This window comes from Athene noctua, chromosome 15 (assembly GCF_965140245.1).
Source record: "Athene noctua chromosome 15, bAthNoc1.hap1.1, whole genome shotgun sequence".
Taxonomy (NCBI): domain Eukaryota; kingdom Metazoa; phylum Chordata; class Aves; order Strigiformes; family Strigidae; genus Athene; species Athene noctua.
Genome location: NC_134051.1, coordinates 5,876,832 through 5,897,295, shown reverse-complemented (window position 1 = coordinate 5,897,295; position 20,464 = coordinate 5,876,832). Strand labels below are relative to the sequence as shown.

The 20,464-nt window shown below is 41.8% G+C and overlaps 2 protein-coding genes across 4 annotated transcripts in view; both read left to right on the top strand.

Annotated features, from left to right (window-relative positions):
* Positions 1–1,521: 1,521 nt before the first annotated feature.
* On the top strand, positions 1,522–17,214 carry PRPSAP2 (phosphoribosyl pyrophosphate synthetase associated protein 2). Its single transcript, XM_074919318.1, has 12 exons — positions 1,522–1,634; positions 4,040–4,159; positions 4,730–4,880; positions 5,998–6,050; positions 6,174–6,240; positions 7,222–7,394; positions 8,326–8,441; positions 11,936–11,991; positions 14,320–14,468; positions 15,210–15,280; positions 15,971–16,117; positions 16,539–17,214. The coding sequence occupies exons 3-12, from the start codon at positions 4,762–4,764 to the stop codon at positions 16,695–16,697; spliced, it is 1,110 nt and encodes a 369-aa protein (XP_074775419.1). The 5' UTR covers positions 1,522–1,634; positions 4,040–4,159; positions 4,730–4,761; the 3' UTR covers positions 16,698–17,214.
* A 2,448-nt stretch (positions 17,215–19,662) lies between these two features.
* The window catches only part of SLC5A10 (solute carrier family 5 member 10), a 39,872-nt gene continuing 39,070 nt past the window's right edge, over positions 19,663–20,464 (top strand). For all 3 annotated transcript variants that reach the window (XM_074918857.1, XM_074918858.1, XM_074918856.1), the window contains exon 1: positions 19,663–19,815. In XM_074918857.1, coding sequence (XP_074774958.1) covers positions 19,702–19,815 — 114 coding nt within the window. In that variant the 5' untranslated portion in view covers positions 19,663–19,701. The remainder of the gene's footprint in view (positions 19,816–20,464) is intronic.

The window sequence follows — 20,464 nt, the reverse complement described above, 5'->3', positions numbered from 1 at the left end:
GGGAGAGGTCTATTCTCTTACACTTAAGTGTAATTCAGAAGAGACTCTAGGAAGGCAGAGGATCACTGCTGCATCTCGTGAGGGTACAAAGAGGCTTGTGGCCTCTCTGCTCACATATTTCAAACAGATGTCTTTGCTTTGTGTGAGTGCCGCGTGTGGAGTGCTCTACATCTGGCAGCTGCTCAGCGGCTCCAGGTTAAATTGCTTTCCTTCCCCAGCTCCCAGTCTGTTGAAAAAGCGAAAAAGGAGACAATTGATGAAGTCTTGGAATGCATGAAGCAATAAGCACATGTTGTGAAATACAGGGAAACACTGGCCTGTGAATATTTAAAAAGGAAAATGCAGCTTGTAATGGTAGAAACTACAGTTTCAAAATGTGAATCTAAATGTTGTCCTTTTTCAGGCACATTTGGTGAGCAGTCCTGGGCAGCTGTGGCTTTTCTTCCTCTTTCATGGTAAGGCCAGCACAGACAGAAGTATCTGCTGGAGTGTTCAAGGCCTTGCTCCAAAGGCCTTAATTATTCCAGGACTCCCTGCAGTCCCTGAATTATTAAGTTTAATTGCTTTTTGTGAGAAAAGCCGCAGCAGAAAGTACCTGATTTGCGCCTTTATGCTAAATGCTAGAATTCTGATCCATAAAATTCTGTCTGTCTCTGGCATACTGGAAAGCATAATTTGAAACAGATTCTAGCTACCCAGCTAGTGGAAAAACTTACTGCTTTGTTTTTTATTTAGGGGGGTACCCTGGCAAGAACTTTATCTTCCTGTGTCTGTGCAGAATGTCTTTAACTGTGTCAGAGCAGTGAAAGGACATAACTTTTGTCACGGGTCCTGTCCTGTGATAAAGCTGGCCTTTTTAAACAGGGGAACTAAAATCAGCATCTTGCTGAGGATGTCAAAAGCATCTTCTTGCAACATACATGAGCTAAACTGGATGGAGAGCCCTGACAGGGGACTTTGGACAAATTGAGCATGCTCTTGACAGCGTAAGGGAGCCGACAGACCACTGATTGTTTTTCTTACTTTACTTTCTAGAAAAGCTTCCTTCACAAACACTGCTGGGCCGATGCCCCGGCACCCGGTGGGGATGGTGAGGACGCACGGCTGTGGCGGTGGTGCCCTGAGCAGCGCGGCGGTCAGCCGTCCCTCCGACAGGGATGCAGGTGTGGGAGCTCAGAAGCCTGGCACCTTGCAGACATCCGTCGGTTTATGCCCTATGGACTTTGCATCGGGGCTCTCACACCCGGTGGGGGACGTTACCCACCCGTCGTGCTCCTTTTTTGGGGAGAGCGGGGAGAAGCTGAAATCCGCCGTTGGTACTGCGGCCCGCACAATGCCGCCCCCCCTGCCCAGCATGGCGGGGGGAGAGCGGAAGATGGCGGCGGCCCCGGGCCCCCTCGGCCGCGCCGCGAGGCCGTGGCGGGAAGGGGGGGGGGGGGGGGGAGGGCGTCGCCTCGCGCCCGCCCCCCGCGCGCCCGCCCGCCCGCCCTCCCTCCCTCCCTCCCTCCCTCGCACGGCGCCGCCATCTTGCAAGCGGACAACCGGAGGGGCTGAGCTCCGCCGCTGCCTTTGCCTCTCCCCCTCCCCTCCGGCCGGGCTGCCTTCTCCCGGGGCCGGGGGGCCGGAGCCGGCAGGTAAGGCCTTCAAGAAAGGGGCACGCCCGCCCCCCCAGCCCACTTCAGCCGGCTGTGTGAGGGCAGGACATCCCCCTTCCCCGGCGCTCGCTCCCCTTCCCCACACAGGGTTCCGCCGCCTGAGGAACGGGCTTGGTTGCCCTCCCCTGAGGGCCGCTGTGGGGAGGAGGGTCCTCTCCTGGGCGGCCCCTTTCTTGGGCTGCTAGGGGCTCCTCGCCACCCGCCAGCCCTACAGGTGAAGGGGAGCGGCGTGCTCGCTCCCACGCTGGGGGCTGCGGCGTGCCCAGGCCTCTCCCCTGCGAGGAGGGAGGGGATCCTCCGGTACCTTGGGCTGCCTGGACGGGCTTCCCACCCCACAAGGCGTGTGTAACCCACCTGGAGCAGCTGAATGGCTGGTAGGGAGGCTTGGGGTGGAAGGGTCGACCCTCTGCCGTTTAGCCCAGGGGAATAGTTAGGGTGGAGGACCCTTCTGGGCCGGGGAAATTCCCCGTGGGGAGATGGGTGAGAGGGCTCATTTTCCCCTCCAGCCCATGGGGATCAATTCTTCAGTACCGTGGTTATCCCGTACAGTTATTCCTGCCTCTGTTGCTTTCTGTGTGGACATGCTCAGTTCATGGAGATGTAAAGCCAGTCAGAGTAGGGCATCATGTGTACCCAGTTAAATAATTGTTGTGTTCATGATGTGTCTGTGTAATTGTGTGCAGCCTGAAAGGGTCAGAGTTTGTGGCCTGCAGCCTATTCTGTGGTATTTGCTCTCCCAGATCTGATGCAGGTTTGGAAGATTAGTCCACCTCAAGGCAGAGGGTTGTGGTCCTATGTACCCTTATGGAGTCATGTCTTTACACATCTAATAAAGTTTTGTGAGCTTGCTGTCATCCCAGCACCTGTTTCAATGTTGATACATCAGTACTACTCTACAAATTCAACATCTTTCTTCCCCTCACACACAATGTAGCCCCATTGTTGCTGCTGAAGTATATCTGCAAGAAAGTCCTTGATCTATGGTTGTGTGAAGAGCTGTGTTCAGTGTTGCTTGTGAATATGTCAGTATCTTATTGTGGTGTAAAATGCACACTGAACAATAATCAGGATCCAACAACTCTTGTCTTTCAGCAGATCTCTTAACTCTCCTCATTTCCCTAATCTGTGGAGCAAAAAAGGTAACACAATTGGAAAACCCTGTTTCTTCAAAACACTGTGTGAATATTTTTAGTAATGTTGAAAGTTGTCTCTATATTTTTCCCATCTAATAACACAAGCAGGGTGCTTTCACGTGTTTGAGACCTAGAAGCATTTCTAGTACATGCTCACTGTGGGTTTAAGATGTATCTTTAACACCGTTAGGAATATTTGACAGATGATGGCTGTTAGTTAACAGCTGGGAGTTACAGAGAGTAAGTGCTGCAGAGCAAAGGCAGAAACACTAGCTAAGAAATAGGTTTTTAATTCTTTTCAAATTATTGGGTATTTAGTTTGGGAAGGATATGGGGATATAGTTAAGCTTTAGAGGGGATGTCTGTAGTGTCTTCTAGGTTTTTTTGTTTTTTTTTTTTTTTATCTTGTCTGAAAGCAAAGGCTGAAAGGAGTGGTGTCTTGCTTTGGTAGTATAGGTGGGCACACCAGGTTCTAGAAGAGTCAGAACATCTAGGTGTTCAAATTCTGTTGCTGAAATTGTTGCTATTTGTGCTCTCTTCATGCACAGTTTGGCAGTTTTGATGACAGGCAGGTTTTCATTCACAGCAGTTATGCATAGCACAGACGCTTCATGAAGAGATTTGTTGTTAGGAAGTTCCTGACTTTGGCTCTTAACTGAGAATGAATCAGGTACTGTTCTGTGATGAGGTCAAACTGAGCAAGAGTATGTCTAGTTGCAAAGGCGAGCTGAACAAGTTTCTTTATAGAACTAGCCAGCTGTTCTTGTAAGTATGGAAACTTGTTTTTCTTTTAGATGCTGTTTTGGACTACTTAATAATTGATATACCATCAATTTTTTGGAACAGATTACGTGCAACTCTTAGATAATTATGTTTCTCAGTAGGGAGATGCTTGCCAGGAAGGAAGTTATTGATTTATCCTAACTTCTGTTTACTTTGTTTTGAATTATGCCACTCGTATTTTCAGTCCCCTATGTAATGCTAAAATGGATGAGGAAGGGTTGGACTATTTATACAGCAGAAGTGAAGTGCAGGACTTTGTGAGCTAGATGCTTTGGTCTATCAGTGGCTGCTGGTCAATGTGATTTTCTTTTTTTTTTTTTTATTTGAACAAAATATGACAGGAGAAGAAGTGAAAATGTGATGTTACAAAGAAGAATAAAAAATGTCAAGATGGATTAGTTATTGGTGCCTTTATTTGGAAAAAAACCCTGTATAGATTTCTTCGATATTTTTCTCCTGTTTTCACAGGAGAAATACTAGTATCAAAGAATGACAAGAGCTGCTTCATCAAGCGGACGCATTGTGCAAGAGGTCATTATTTACAGCTACCGGCTTTCTTGAACTCTTCCTTACATTTCATCCTTATTTGTAAGTTTATAATTTATTGCAAAGTGGTGGAAAGATGTGCAGCTATGAAAATAGACTCTTCTAGCCAGTTTGAACAGGACCCAGGAGCTCTGTTTAGCTCAATTCTACCTCTGACTGGCTTTGTGATCTTGAAAAAGTCAATAAATGTTGCTCAGTTCTGGAAAACAAACTGCACAAGCTGATGGAAAAGAGAATCTGTATTACTAGATGGTAGCTTGAGGAAAACATCTAAAAAAATAGAAAAAAAGACCCCAATAAAAGACCTGTTGAAGTTAGGAGGTTGTCTAGGGGGATCTTTGGAGGCTCCAGGCAAGCATTCTGCTGGAGGTTTGTAAAGCTTGGGGGCAGGAGAAGGAAGGCCCAGCAGGCTGAAGTCCCCTTCTTTGTGCTATCTCAAACGGTATGGCCTGTGAGGATCTGTTCCTTGAACTGGTAAAGTGGTGATAACAGCTGTTAAGGATGACAGAAAATACAGGCTTATGGGAAACTCTTTGCTTTCTAAACAGAGAAAATCTGTTTCTTATTTTGTTCTTAATTTCGTGGCTTTAACAGACCTTTGATCTCTTGCAGTCTTTTAGAAGCGGAAAAACAACTTAGGTTTGATGTTTTGTGTGCCATCAACTGAAATTGGGGCCATCATGAATATAACCAAGGGTGGACTAGTGCTGTTTTCAGCTAATTCCAATTCGTCATGCATGGAACTATCAAAGAGGATTGCTGAGTAAGTGAAATCTCCTGCAGGGCAGCTTAGGATCTTGGTTATTAAGATAGGACTTATTTTACTAAAGACTGATTTTCTCTGTTTAAGGAAAGTTACATCGGCGTATTGCTGCGGTTTGCAAGAACATGTAGTGTGTTGTATTGCACGGTATATTTCAACGGATCAGTAACTAAATAACTTGTGTTTAGATTGTTCAGTAGGAGGTTGTGATTGCAGTCTGTCAGAGAGCACATTGGATAGCGTTAAATCATCATGGCAGAAGTTGTAATAATTTTCTTATTCTCCTTGTAGCGGGGTTTTCTTGGGCAGCAAAGCTGCATCCATCCTGCTCACTGTATATTTTAGATGGGAACACTTTAGCTTTAAACGCTTGAATAGCTTCAGCAGAAGTTTTATGACTTAAGTGAGTTTTTACCATGCTACTATAATGGTGTTAGGGTGCATAACATTACCAGGAGTCTTGCACGTGATGGGTTTCTTCCTGAGGCTTATGTACCCGAAGTTAGGTTTAGATAGGAGGAGAAAGGGGGGTGCAAAAGAGCTCAAGTTACGCGTGGCAAGGACTTGGGCACAAGTACAAAGCATGGTTGATTGTCTCATATTTTTAGTGATGGGAGTCTGTGCTAATACTGAAGTGGAATAAATATAGCAGATATTAGTCTCCCATTATTAATCAAATAGAGCTTGCTAGTATTTCCTATTTGCTCTACACTGACTTCTTTTCTGTAGAGGAGAATGATTTAACATTGGCCTTTTAAGCATTGTGTCATGTGTATGTTGGCATGTGTATATACATATGGCAGCATATATAAAATGTATATAGAAACGTATTAAAAATTAGAAATTGTTACATGATTTAGTAATCAAGTGGGTTTTTTTTCTGCTGCTTGTTCTGAACTTGACTTGAAAAGGCATTTAGCTTAGCTTGCAGTGCAGCTTCTGGAAATGGTTTTGTTAAGGGATTTCCACTACAACTGTTTTATGGTTTGGGATTTTCTTTTCTTGGTTTTCTCCTGTGAAATGTAGCCTTTTCAGTGGCTATTGCATTGTAGGGGCTTTGCATTTGTTTTGCCTTTCATTCTCCCCTATTGACTTCTCCTTTTTTCCACTCCTGCAGGCGCTTAGGAGTTGAGATGGGGAAGGTTCAGGTTTATCAAGAGCCAAACAGAGGTGAGCATTTAATTGTCAAAACTGGAATCTTATCTAACTATGATGTGCATATATTGGCTATCCTTTTCTTAGACTCTATTGAGTTTTGCTACTGCAAATATTACATATTTCTCTTCTTGGCAGAAACAAGAGTGCAGATTCAGGAGTCTGTGAGAGGAAAGGATGTATTTATCATCCAAACAGTTTCAAAGTGAGTAACTGTTTAAAGACACTGTGCTAGCGTTTTGACATGGACTGTCCGTAAGAATGCTTCTGTTTTAATTTTTCTTCGTGTTTTATGTATATGATAGAGTATCATAAGCTTAGATTAACTAGGTAGAGGTTTCTCTTTGTGGGTTTTTTGTTATTGTTTTGGAGTCTTTTTGATATGTGCATAAAGAAGACTTCAGTATAACCTAACCTCTATTATTTTAATTTTCAGTGAATATGTCAGACTTTCCCCTGGGTCTCTGCCTTCTTTTGCTAAGTGCATTCTTTTGCTTATGTCATTCTCTCTTTTGAATTCTTCCCTTTTCAGCTATCCATCTCCAGCAACGTTACAGAATTCTAAATGTAGGAGGAGCATTTCCTAGGCAATGGGTCCCGTGATTCAGAAAACAACATCTTTGTGTGGAAAGAACTTTACAGATGCGAAGACATTCTTTCTAATGGCAAAAGAAATAGAAGCTCTCTTAGTTCATGACCAGTTCTCAATTAAAAAAAAAAATTCTTCTCAATGTTTTCATTTATGGCAGAAAATAGATGGTAATTGTTATTGGCTTGAACAAGAGAGGAATATGTTGCAAAGTCTGAAGCTTTTTTTAAAAAAAAATCTATACTGAAGAATATATCTATTTTGTTTTGTGCACAATAGAAAGAGATTTTGGATATAAATTATGGGCTTTGTTAGAGGAAGATGCTGTATTACTAAAAGCCTGAAAATGGTGTAACAAAAACTGCTGAATTGCCCAAAATAGTCCAGTGAAAAAAAAAAAGTAATTGTAGTGAAGAATTGAAATTCTGGGTCCAGGGCACTTGCTGGCTGGAGGTGCACAGCTGGATTCTTAGTGAAGATCTATTGGTCACTGTACTCTTGCTGTCCTGGAGTGAAATCCCTGGAGTGGGTATAATTATTGTGTTGAATACAGGATTTTTATGTATGAGATACAGAACTAGATGCTTCTCCTTACAGGGATGTGAATACTACGATCATGGAACTCCTGATCATGGTGTACGCCTGTAAAACCTCCTGTGCCAAAAGCATTATTGGAGTGATTCCTTACTTCCCATACAGCAAACAGTGCAAGATGAGGAAAAGGGGCTCCATTGTCTCTAAATTACTGGCTTCAATGATGTGCAAAGCTGGTAAGAATGCAGGTTGTTATGAAATAATCAGGGCAGTGGCGGTTTCTGCTGTCAGCTTTCAGGTTTAGAGATGTCAGTGCGCAAGTTGGGACTCTGTTTAAAAGTAACTGCTGAGCTTTTCATGAGTTTAAAACCCACATGGAAAGGAGAATGTAATTAGAAATGTTTCCAAACGATGAGTTTATAAGAAAACCCAAACTTGTAACAGCCGTTTTACATTGTGTGCTACTGAGCTGGCAAAACGGGTCTGCTGGACTCTACAGCTTTGGTCTGTGGTATCAGTCTCTTGTAATACTGTTACTCACCTTTCTAACACTTAGGTAGTTGTGCTTTGTCATTTCTAACCTGTTTTTTACCTGTTGGATAAATGCACTTCGTATCTGTTCTTTACGTTTGGGATGATGTGGGAGAATGAGATTACTCATTTTCACAGCCTTTAACACATGTTTTGTTCCTTTCCTTTTGCTCTTGTCCCTGGGAAAAATGTGCAGTTACAATGAACACAGAGATCTGGGTTATTATTTTGGGAGAAGTGTTTCAATGATTAGGATTTGGGCTTGTTTTTCAGGAATTCAGGACTAATGTTAGCTGTGCCGGGATCTTGCGATGTGGCACAGGACACTTTGTCTTATTAGTGCTTCCATGTCAAATGGAGAAGGATCTTCCCTGCCTCAGTGTGGCACTACAGAGTCAATTACGTCGAGTGTTCTGAGGTTCTTTTAAAAAAGGACACTGTAGAAACATAATAATGTCGGTGTACTTGAGAGAGACATAGTTAATATGCCATGTACTTTCACTAAGTATAGCCTTGTTCTAATGCAGCTTAGGGGTTTTGTTCTGGACAAACTTCAGTGAAACTTACTAGAGAGTGTGTCTGTTGTTCTTACTTTTTATTGATGTGCTTCTCCATGTGACTTTATTTTTATTAAAGGACTAACTCATCTAATTACCATGGATTTACATCAGAAGGAAATACAGGGATTCTTCAATATTCCAGTTGATAACTTGAGAGCATCTCCATTTTTACTACAGTACATCCAAGAAGAGGTGAGGAAGACCTGCTATGACAGTTGCTTTTTAAAATTATTTTTTTGTCATGTCTCAAGGCTTCTGAAACAAATTCCTCTGAAAAGACTAATTCTTCAAACAGAATTTTAAAGGGGGAAAGATCATGTTGGGGCAGGGAGTGGTGTTGGAGCAGCTGGTTCTTTTCTTCTCCACAGGCTTAAGTTTTGCTTTCATGAAGAGCTGGTATTTTCTTGTCCATGCAGCAATGTTGTTCTGTCTTAGATATATTTCCCTAACTGTTATTAAAAAAAATTAAGATTTTCTTGCTCTTGATATCCTCTTCCTTTCCTGTTTCCAGTTTCCTTGACATGTATAGGATGGACTGCTTGTGTAGGTGTAATTTATCACATAATGAAAACAGTTTGAAAGTTAAGTTGTGAGATGTGAGAGCGTCTATTTGATCATACTCTGAAAGAACAGATCACTTCTCGTGTGGAAATCTTCACTCGCTGTTTGTTCAGCATGTCTGGACTTGAGAAGCTTAACTTCTGACAGTCTGTGCGTCCATTTCTCCGTCATGTTTTTATAGGTGCTTTGAGAAATGCTAGTGGTAGATTCATATATACACATTGTGCAAATGATAATTGTAGGTATAAGATGCATATTATGTCTCTGACTAATGATAATGTGAAATAAAGTAAATGCTTTCTTCCTGGTGAGAGAAAAGGTTTTAGCTCACTCTTACTTTTGAATCCAAGCTATTTCTTTTCTAGAGACACAAATGCCTTGATTTAAAAAAACAAACAAACAAAAAACCCGAACAAACAAACAAAATCTGAAACAAACCATCATGATTTTGTTATGACAGTGTTAAAATCTGTTTGGAGATTCTGTTACCATTGAATCTGTTGCTATAATTTCATTTGGTAATAGAATCAGAGGATGATAGAACAAAACTCCAGGCTCTGGCCTTGCCACAGTCATTCATCCTGTATACCAGGAGAGAAGCATTGCATGTTGTAAGCACTTTATAAGTTAAAAAAAAAAAAAAGGTGCAAAACCAAATATGCAAGCACAAGACAAGTTGTGCCTTTATATGTTGCTTGAACTATGGATTATGGTCGATGGGAAGATTATGTTCCTGGTTTGGTCTTGAAGCACATTTTGATAGATGAGCTCTTAATGGTTTATTAAGAATTGTTGCAGCTTTGAGTCTGGCACTGCCGTGCAGTCTAACGACTGAACATTTGCAGAGATCTGCTGAAGTATGTGTAGAGAAGTCTTAGATACTTCCAGTTTTTCATTTCTTCATTCTTCTGCTTGTCCATGAGATGACTTGCTACAACTAGAGTTGACTGAACGTATCTGATCCCATGGGATCTATATTGTCAAGTACCTTCACCAGCCAGATCATTTATAGTATGTTTTTAAAAGTTTCATCCAGTGCTGCTCAGGAAGGATTTAGTATTCATCTCAAGTTCACGGTGGCAGCAGCTTGCTGTATGTCCTGCATTGTGAATGCCAAAGCGTGAAAAACGTTTCAAATGGGAGTTGTGATGGGGGTGTATTGATGAGTAGCATGAAATAGAATCCAGCTTGATAAGAATGGAGGTCATTTAAAAAGCATTTAACTGCAGGTTAAGAGGATGAAGGCTTGTACTTGTTCCCTGATGGGAATTTATTCATAGGTGTGAAGAGAATTACCTGGTGTTCTGGGGTGAAGACAGTCCAATCAGTGAAATGTCATATAAAAATAATTTGGTGATTTTTCCTTTGTATGCTTAGCAAATGTTCAGTACTTAATGTCTTCTCTCTTTCCTATGCATACATGTTAATCTTAGTGTGACGTAGCTCTTTGTTACAAGGAGTTGTTGATGGGTTACTGTCTTTTGGCTGACATCTCTGGCTTTCTGACTTCATTTTTAAAGAGCTGAGAACAAATTTGATAATTTGGCAGGGGCAAAATGAGGCGATGATGTCTGAACAAGATCAAAGTCTTTATTATGTCAGGTGACAGGCCCTGCCTTGTCCATACCTTCCATCATGTTAATCTTTGTAGCCTTAGTTGTATAACTTGTGTTTGTAAAGGACAGAACATGCTGAATTCCCAGTATTATAGGTGGAGTTAGTAGCATTGAGGATTAATGTTGCCTGACATTGTTAGAAGAGCTCTTGTTTTCAGTTGGTTAGGCCCATGCCCAAATTCAGAACTTTTTCTTTCCCATGCTTATTTCAGGTAGAGTGCTTCTGGAAATATTCAGCCAGTGTGGGTTTTATATTTGAGGATAAGATTATGGAAGAACTTACCTTGCTTGTGTTTGAAAAATATGCTCTGGAACTGGTATTTAATATTTGACAGTAAGGTGAACTGCATGTCAGGGTACCATCCCCCCTAATTTGTGAAATTACAACTGTAACAGATCAATTTTGTGGTATTTAGTAAAGAGTCTTTTGTCCTTAATGTGGGGGTTCTGAGGATTGGATCTGTTCTGTAGGGCTTTGCTTGCTGTCGCCACTGCGAGTGGCTGTGGACTGTTGTTACGACAACTGATAGAAGCGGGGGCAGGTTCTGTGTGCTGCTCCTCCCAGGGCAGCACAGTGAAGGGAAATGCTGAGTTTGAAGGGAAGGGTGGAAGAGGAGATGTTTAGAGGGAGCAGAAATTGCTGTTGGAGAGGAGGACTGGAAGTGTGAATGGTGGAACGCTCAGGAAGTTATGCATAAGGAAAGATAAGTCTGATGTGGAGTCACTGTTTGCAGGGAAAATGGAGACAAGGATAAGAAACTTAGGAGGGATGGGGACTAAAATGTTGACTAAATAGAGAGGAGTCTGGGGTGATAAACCAGTATGAGAATGGGGCAGGGCCAGCAAACTTTGGAGTAGATCGTGCTTGTGAGGACTGACCAAAGTACCCATTAGACTTCGCAATGAAACCCAGACTTCTTGGCCTTACCACTTCACTGCTGTCAGCATTTGCAGCATCATCTTCTAGTGCTGATCTGCATCAAAGAAAGTTTGCAGCAGTATTAGACCGTGACTCCAGGATCAGTGCAGTAAATGTGGAATTTTTATCTGTTTTGAGGGTCTATGTAAAGAGTCAGTACGTGGTGGAGAGATGTTACTTTTGTTGGTGTACTCTGAAAGCCAGTAGGAAATAGATGAAATGCTGTTTTCAAGTCATTAAAGACTGACATGTGCACACCCAAGGCAACTGTAAGTTGAACAGGAAACTTTAATTTTGATCGTTTCCTGGTTTTTTTTTTAACACTTGTCTGTGTAGCCCTGATGTTCTTCTAAAGCAGTTACATTTGTGTAATGTGTAATTTAAGTTAATATCTGAATTTTCTAAATACCTGTTTTGACTGGGCCGTGAACTCTGATCATGTACCATGGATTCCTGAGGTTGCTTGCGTATGTTAGGTAAAATGTTCGATGCTTAAAATTCTTCTGGCAAAATGAAGTTCTCTGATTCTTACTGAGTTTAAATTTGTCTAAAGATATGAAGTAGACATTGCTATCTGTTATTTACTACAGATACCAGACTACAGGAATGCTGTAATTGTGGCCAAATCACCTGCGTCTGCAAAGAGGTGGGTAAGATCTGCTCTCTTGTGTTAGAGCAGGAAGTCTCTATTGTGATTTTGTTTTTGAGATCAAGTGAAGGACAGATATCTGATAATTAGAAGATGCAGCCTTCAAATCCCTCCCAATTCCACTTTGTCAGATGTCTAGTTTTTACATCATTGCTGTAATCATAATAAATCTAAAGAGAATTAAAAAACCAAACAAAGAATGAGGTAAATCAATACAGTGCTTAGGATAAAGAAGGTATTTAATCATACTATATTTGTGTGCATTTACTTTATAAATTTCCTGCTGTAAATGAAGAAAAATGGCTGGAAATATAATACCATTAGTCCAAAGTAATTGCTTAATGTGATCATAACTTAGAACATGGTTGATCAGATCCTAAATACAGATGGCTTACCATCTAGCATGGTGAAACAGGATTTGATGTTTGAGATTATTTTGATTGTGAAGTCCTGGTTGGCTGAACGACTCTTCTTAATCCGTGAAGCTTTTTGATTGACTGTTCCTAAACTCTTTGGAATTACACTGCTCTCAGCAGGTGGTATGAGAGTTGGAGGATGGTTTAAGAGATACTGTATTTGCTGTGGTGACAAACCAATAGTTTGTTGAAAAGTTATCTAGACTTTCATGCCAGGGTATCATGATACTCATTGTAAGAAGGGTTTTTGTTATTTTATATAGCAAATCAGAAATATTTTAATTTGTAGAAGTATAGTGACGGGAAAAATTTTTGTCATCTTTGTTTTCTAGCAGTACTTTTTATGTGATTTGTTTTGGCCAGTTATTTTACATTTGCTTGTCTTTGACCGTTTCTTTTACTTGGTGTCAGTATTGCCTCATGGGTGTAGGCAGGCATTTGTTGAAGCATTTTCATTCTTGTCAAGTAATTGTACATGCCAGCAAATAGTCTACACATACCTTTAACTGATCAGACAGATAAGTTGCAGACGTAACCGATTTGTGTAGGAGGGGATCCCAGAGCTGTCCTGTTCAGCTTCTTCATGTGTGTATGTGAGTGTTTAAGAGCAGTGTTTGAGGACGTACGTTGTATTTGGAAAAAGGTGATGGAATGATTCAGTCTAATCAAGGAATACACTTTTCAGATGAATGCCTACTTGTGAAAGATGAAGTTCCGTGGATTTTTTTTTTTACTATTATTTTGAACTTTACTCAGTTTAATACTACATTTTAAAGTAATTTTTATGCTTTCGTTGATAGGGTTCTACCTTCTAAGTCTTAATTCTAGTGTTTGGAATCATAATTTATCTGTAATTAACTATTTTGAAAAAATACCCTAGCTGTATGATAACCACAGGGCAGAAGATTCTTCATTTTTAATTAACTGAGCATCATGATGGGCAAATTATTCTCTGGACTTTGAGTTGTTTGGATAGTGGAACAAGGCTTAAGTGTAAAAGAGGTGATTCAGGCCACAGATCTTCGATGCTAATGTTAGGACTAAGTGACTCACTCTGGATGTGCCAGGCTGGCTTTGACCAGAAGGAGACTAGCTCACTGGCTTAGGCTAGCTACCGAACTCTGGGGCATGCAAGGTAAGGTAGGATGAATCTGCTAATTTTAATTGCTGCTTCCAGTATCTGGGATACAGGCACTGTCTGTGAAAATCCTATTTTCCTGACTCTCTTCTTTCCCTACTCCCCCAGCTAACCTTACACTTCTTTACATAAATTTCTAATTTTAGTTGAAATACTGCATGGTGAAGGAACTTTCTGTAAACTTGTAAAAATCCAGGCTGTTTTAAGTTTGAAGTGTGGTTTGTTAGGCAAAATGATCGTCTGGATTCTTTTTTCTGAAGGATATCTGAGGTTGTGTGTCAGAAGGTCAGGAATACTGTCTTTATTCAGTGCATCTTGCTAAAAATAAATAGGTGAACACTTGTTTTCTGCTCTCATGTGAATATTTTTTTCCTTATTAAATGTAGACTATCCAGACATCTAGGCTATTATTGGCTACTGTTAGATGAGAGCTGCTAAAGCATGGGATCACCAGAATGCTGAAGGGTAGGAAATGGTTTTTTGACTGTTGGGCAAAACAGACGGGACTAATCAGAATTATATGAGTTGCAGCATTTATCGTGTTGCTTCAAGGCCAGTATGGGTACTTACCAGGTAATTCTGACTCTCACAAGCCCAGTGAAAACAAGATACTAAGGGGCAAGTGTTTTCTTCGATATGTTTTCCTAAAATTTTAAGATTATTCATTTTTTCCTCTAAATCATTAGAAATAAAATGGAAATAGATTAGGTACATATGTGAATGATTTTAAATTTAATGTATTTCTGGGTTTTTTTAACCCTTTCTCTACAGGGCACAGTCATTTGCTGAGCGCTTACGGTTGGGAATTGCTGTGATTCATGGGGAAGCTCAAGATGCCGAGTCTGACATGGTGGATGGTCGACACTCACCACCTACAGCCAAAAATGTAGCTGCTATTCATCCCAGTTTGGAGATACCCAGTAAGTAAGTTTGTGTGTGAAAGTGTTCACCTGTCTTTGTGGGTTTGGGGAGTGGGACTGGCAGTGATGGACCATCAAAAAGGAGTGGTTCTGTAGGGGAAGATTACTTTTTACGTAGTAGGGGGTGGAAAAAATTCCTTTTGATGCTTTTTGTTCCTGGTTTTAGTGCTAGGCTATATGTGAGGTCTATACCCTGTGTAGGAGGGGCTGTGTTACTTTGACAAGTCAGGAGAGCCCCTAGCAGAGAGGCCTAACTTTTTTGCCATTTACTTTTCCTTTCGGAGTTTTTCTGGGACATGGAACTAATAAGCTGAGCTGACACTGGTTTTGTGTGTAGCTGTCATGGGCCTTGACAGAGTAACTTTGCTGAATGTGGATGTGATCTACAGCGACGCAACCAAAACTCCATTGGATAAACCTGGCTTGGATCTCAGTAGGGTAATTGAACTGGTAGTGTCTGCAAGCCACTCTAGTCTCTGCCCTAAAATTAAGAATTAATTGAATCGATTTAAGAATTTGGGTGTAAATGAATGTAGTTAATACTTTGACTAAGCTTAAAGAATCATTTCTATATTAAAATCCTGCTGTTTCTTCCCAGTAATATTGTGATGGTTGAGATAGTTGTTGCTTCACTTCTGTCTATAACACTGGTGACTCATGCAAAACAGACATTTCCACACTTGAAGTAAATTGTATAAACTTTCTCTCTTTTCTGCCCCTCTTAAAACTGCCATTAATCAGTGCTGATTCCCAAGGAAAAACCACCCATCACGGTTGTTGGAGATGTAGGAGGAAGAATAGCTATCATTGTGGTAAGATGCTATCACTTTGAATAATTACATTAAGCATGTTAAAGTTGCAGAAATCAAGTAGATATTCTGCTGTATCAGCAACTAAACTTTGGTTGATGGTGGACTTCTGATGCTGCGCTTTTTATACCATGAAGCAGTATTCTGTGCACTTCTGAAGCTGACTTTGTGAGCTGTGATGTGATCCCTGCTGCAAAGCAGCATTTGGACCTTGTTTCTGTGCATAGGCCAGATAAAATTCTGTTCCAAGGGCTTGCCTGAAGGTGAGAAGTTTCAGGTGGTGCTCATACATCAGATTGGGGGAAAATCACCATGTTTCATTCTGTGAGTTTAGCAGTGCCAGTGGAGATGATGTAGTCTCATGGTTTCTCTAAAGCAGAGTGTGATCTTGGGGCTTGTAAAGGCGATTTTCTGTTAGTGTGGTTTTTGAATGGTGTCTTGGCTTTTCCCTCTTACCCTTGTGGAGCAATCCCTCTGCCCCTTGATGTTGCAGTAGTTTCGGACGCTCTGCTTTTCCATTCTTTCTCACTTACCATCTAGCTCAGGTGCCTGAAGAACAGCCTCAATAAAAACGCCTGTTTTGCGTTGGCTGTACACTGGTATGCTTGAAGATGATGTCGTCAGTCTGGGTGTGCAGCGTTGATCTGTCTGAGGAGGTGGTGAATCTTCACTGACTCGATCTTACTTTGACAGGATGACATTATAGATGACGTCGACAGCTTTCTTGCTGCAGCTGAGACCCTCAAGGAAAGGGGGGCTTACAAGATCTTTGTCATGGCCACACATGGCCTATTATCTTCAGATGCTCCCAGGCTGATAGAGGAATCTGCAATCGATGAAGTAAGCATGGATTCTGCATTTGTGATCTAATGGTTTTGGGTTTTTTTAAGCAAACCATTTTCTCCTGACTTGATGATTAACATACACTGGCATTAAGAATTTAGCTGGGAGGTTCCTGGGTTCAGGCTTTCTTACCATGAAATTGTATACCCTGGAATTGGTGTTTACGTGTCCTTAAACTACAGCAGTGGGAAACGAGGGAGGTAGTGAGATGACAGACTGCCAGTATTAGCTGACTTTTCCCCTCAGTGTGGGGCGGCTATTTTTGTACCTTCCTCTGGACCTGCGTGGCAGAGTGAAAGGGAGGAAGGACAGTGATGTTAGTATCCATGGATACATGGACATTCCCTCTTGCAGTTCTAATATGGGAGGTGGAAACCATAAGGAGCTATGTCTTTCTGATCATTTTGTCTTTCTGTAGGTGGTTGTTACAAACACGATTCCACATGAAATACAAAAACTCCAGTGCCCTAAAATCAAGACCGTGGATATCAGCATGATCCTCTCCGAAGCCATTCGCAGGATCCATAATGGGGAGTCCATGTCGTACCTTTTCAGAAATATAGGACTGGATGATTAAAGCTTTTTATTCTAAAGAAATATCCCGGGCCAAACTGGAAGCGAACAGATAATGAGCTGTGAAGCATCGTCATGCTTACCTTAATATTTCTATTGAGCCACTTTTTGTTTTCTCTTGGTTTAAGTATCAAGGTAGAACAGTTTTTAAGAGCTTTTTTTTTTCTTTGCTGGGTTTGTTTTTTTGGGGGGGTGGGTGGGGAATAAACTTACAAAAAACTGTTCTAGTTGCTTTTAGGTTAGTTGCACTATAATACATGATGGAAAAAAAAACCACAAAACACTTGAGGCAAGAATTTGGCTTCTAAATTAAGCATTCCTTTTCCAGAGCTGCTTGCTACAAGTGCTTTAAAAGATAATAAAATGAAGTGACTGTATAATATTTGCATTTTAAAAGCCAAAAAGGTTGTACTGTTGTATGCAGTTAAGTGATTTTGTAGGAGTGCTTTTATAGAAAAGCATATGAAATATGCACCTGTATTTATTTTCTGCGACAAAGAATAAAGATTTGTTTTGTGTGAGCTTTCTAAAAACGTTCGTCTCCTAGTCACTTGTCTTCTGAAGTGTGTCCCCTTAAAAATGACTTGCAGGTATTACGTTACTGAAGGAAATCGAGAGGTGAATTGATTCTTTCATGCTAATGTGTTTCTTTCGAATATGAACAGGATTTGGGATTCTTGCTTGTGAGGAGAGTAGTGAGTGTTTTGCTTGTTGTAGTGGAACACCTGCAGACGAGAAGGAGGGGCTGCTTTTCCCTAATGCTGGTACTCGTTTTTCAACCTGTCTTCTGCTGAGCAATCTTGTAAAACTCAGAATACAACCTTTTGTTGTCCGGCTGCAGGTGCTATCAAACGTTTTTAGATGAGTTGTGATTGGCAGTTACAGAGCACTTCCAGTGTGCTGCTTGGCTTCAGGGAATGTGGGAGGGAGCAAAATCTGTGGCAGGATGTCGGGGAACAACTGGGACTTGGGAATACTCGGGGGGGGGGGGGCGATGCTCCAGCTGGTAAAATCCAAATCAGCTCATCACAGGTTAACTGTTTTTTGAGAGGTTTCTAGCCTGGCCTGAATGCACTCATGAGCTAAAAAACGCAGCCATAGTGCAGAGCTGAACTTGTTTGGGTTTGTTTTCCCAACCCTCCTCATGTATGTGGGGGGGAGTGGCCGGCTGGCTGCCACACTGGGCTTCCAGACCTGGAGCTGTTGCAGAGAAAACGGTGGTGGAATTAATGAGCATTTAGGGGTTGTTAGGTCTGATCTCTCTCCATCAGAATGTCCTACAAATGAGTATAAAACCTTTGGCATGCTCAAAACCAGAAGTGAAACTTTGTTGACATCATTTCTACTTGAGACAAACTTCCAAGGGCTTTGGAAGGTTCATTTGCTTTTATGGATAAAAACAGAGGGTTTTTTCCTTCCCCTGTCTCCTGGTACAGCACAATGGAGGCCGGTGACTAGGAGACTTGGATATTGTTAAAACATCTACAGTACTTGATCTCATTGGTACATTCAGCAAGTGAGATGGTGATTTTATTTAAGCAACTGCACGTTTCTGTTCAGATAACGCTGTTCTTCATTCTGTGACCTTATTTTTCATAAGATTATTGTTTGCTTTTTGCAGTCCTGTCCAGAGGGGTACATTCTATCTCTATGAAATGACACAACGGAAAGCTGTACCTGTTGTACTTTAATGACAGTAGGTTATTAAACAGTTCAGTGATGTTAATAGATACACCAGGCTGATACATTAACACGTACATGTACTTTGAATGTGTTAATGCAGGTTAAATTCCAGCACAGCAGTGAGGGAGAACTCCAGTTCCAGTCACAAGTGTGCTCCTGGGTGCACTGGGGGCTGTTTCAAAGAGCAGAGAGAAACATGCTGACCTGTCTCGGTGATGGGCACGTTATTGCAGTGTATTTATTTTATTTAATTTTATTAATGAGACCTTGTGATACATGACTGGAAAGTGTGCTGCCACTTGAAAATGAGCTGGCTGAGCATGCAGTGCAGCAAACAGTACGATTACTAAATACCCAAACCCATGAAATTCAAAGGTTGTTACCTGTTGCGTGTTGGCTGTTGGAGGAATAGCTTCATCTCTGAGCATTTCTGCTGGTGTGCTGAGGCTCTACCTTGGATGTTCATGTAACTCCTGTGTGTGATTGTTGCTTCAGCATGTAGAAAATCCCCAATTTTGCTTATTTTCATGCAGTACAATTATTGTATTGATTGGGAATTTGGGAATGGTCGCGGTTTTAAGACTGGATTGCTGGTGTTTGGCTTTTCTAGCACTGGAGTGGTTGAAAGGGAGTGAAGCGCCTGTGACTTCGGATGTTTTTCATGCCCCTTTCATTACAGCGTTTAACTGTAGAACCGCCTGATCTCTATGTGCCTTTCCCAGAAGCAAAAATATCAGATCACCAGAAATGCCAGCTATTCTTAGGGGTATTTCTCTGGGATCCTTGAAATTTAAAGAACACTTTAAAAACCCTGCTTGATTCTTCAGTTTCTACAGTAATTAACTAGTCAGAAGATCACGTAAATTCTTTCCAGATTTAGTATCTGCAAGAAAAATACGGGGTTTTGTTTGCAGTGCGTAGAAGACAAAAGCCTTGGCAGTTTCTTGTCCAGTAACGTCCAGTTTTAAGGCACTTCTGCAAGAGGGAGCCCTTGTCCTGAGAGCGCATCGCAGAAATGCTTTAACTGCGGGGGCAGCTCAGGCTGGAGCCTGCAGCTTCTGCAAGATCAGTGCAGAAGCGGCAGAAAACCCCAAGGAAATGGGAATTAAGGAGCTGCTCATTCGTGAGACACAGAAACCTGGGGTGCGAGCAGGAAGGTTGGTAGGGAAATGGAAAGGGGAAGGAGGCAGCGGTCAGCCAGGCTGCCTACCCAAGAACCTGTGGGAGCAAAGCTCCTGCTGCCAGCTCGTTTAATGATAAATGCCCTCAAGCTGCTAACGAGTTACTGATTCAGTGACTTTGAGGATGAAGAAAGAGGCAGAGGAATGATGGAGGGCAATTCCACTGCTGGATCCTTTACCCCCTCGCAGCAGTTCAGCGTTGCTGACCTTGTTGTCGTAGTGCTTTATTTTTCCTTAAACGTTGCAGTGGGAATATGGGTAAGAGTATTTTCTCTTGTTCTCTCTCTGCTTTCTTTTTTGAATGCGGTTGGGTTTTTTTCAGGGCTGTTTTTTCTGTGTGGAATATTTTGAAAACCTCTGTTATTTTCTTGTAGTTTGTCCTTGTTATGTATTTGGTGTGTTGTGCTGCATTTGCTCTGTTCTGCTGCATAAACCCTCTGCCCCTTTCACCCCCCTGTAGAAAGACTCCCATAGCCTGAAAACGAGGTGGAATTAACCACAGCACAAACCTCTCCTCTGGTCTGCTGCGTGTAAGCAGATCTGCTTCTCTATTAAAGGGTGTTGAGACAAATGCCCTGCTTAGCAAAAAAAGCCCTCAGCTACCTGCAGTTTCAGACAAAGGCTCTCCAAAGCCATTTATTCTGCCTTGCAGAAAAATCAGAGCCAAAGCTGGGCCCTATTAGCCAACCTGTCTGCTCGGCATGGTGGTAGGACGGGCACATCCTCAACACTTCCCCTTCTCTGGGTGCCTCCTTTGCTATTCATGGCTCCAGGTAACTTGGTGCAGCCACCGTTTCATGTCATTAAGCTTGAGTTATAGAGCTCCCATTAATTATCCCCAGTCTCCTGTCTCTTGGCTTCTTGTCTGGGAGACCTGGTTCTTGGTCTCTTGGTGTTTTGTCTGGGT

Coding starts and splice junctions, on each gene's coding strand:
- PRPSAP2 (XM_074919318.1), top strand. CDS start 4,762: ATGTTTTGTGTGCCATCAACTGAAATTGGGGCCATCATGAATATAACC. Junction 6,241..7,221: donor ATCATCCAAACAGTTTCAAA/GTGAGTAACTGT, acceptor TTCTCCTTACAG/GGATGTGAATACTACGATCA. Junction 11,992..14,319: donor TCACCTGCGTCTGCAAAGAG/GTGGGTAAGATC, acceptor CTTTCTCTACAG/GGCACAGTCATTTGCTGAGC.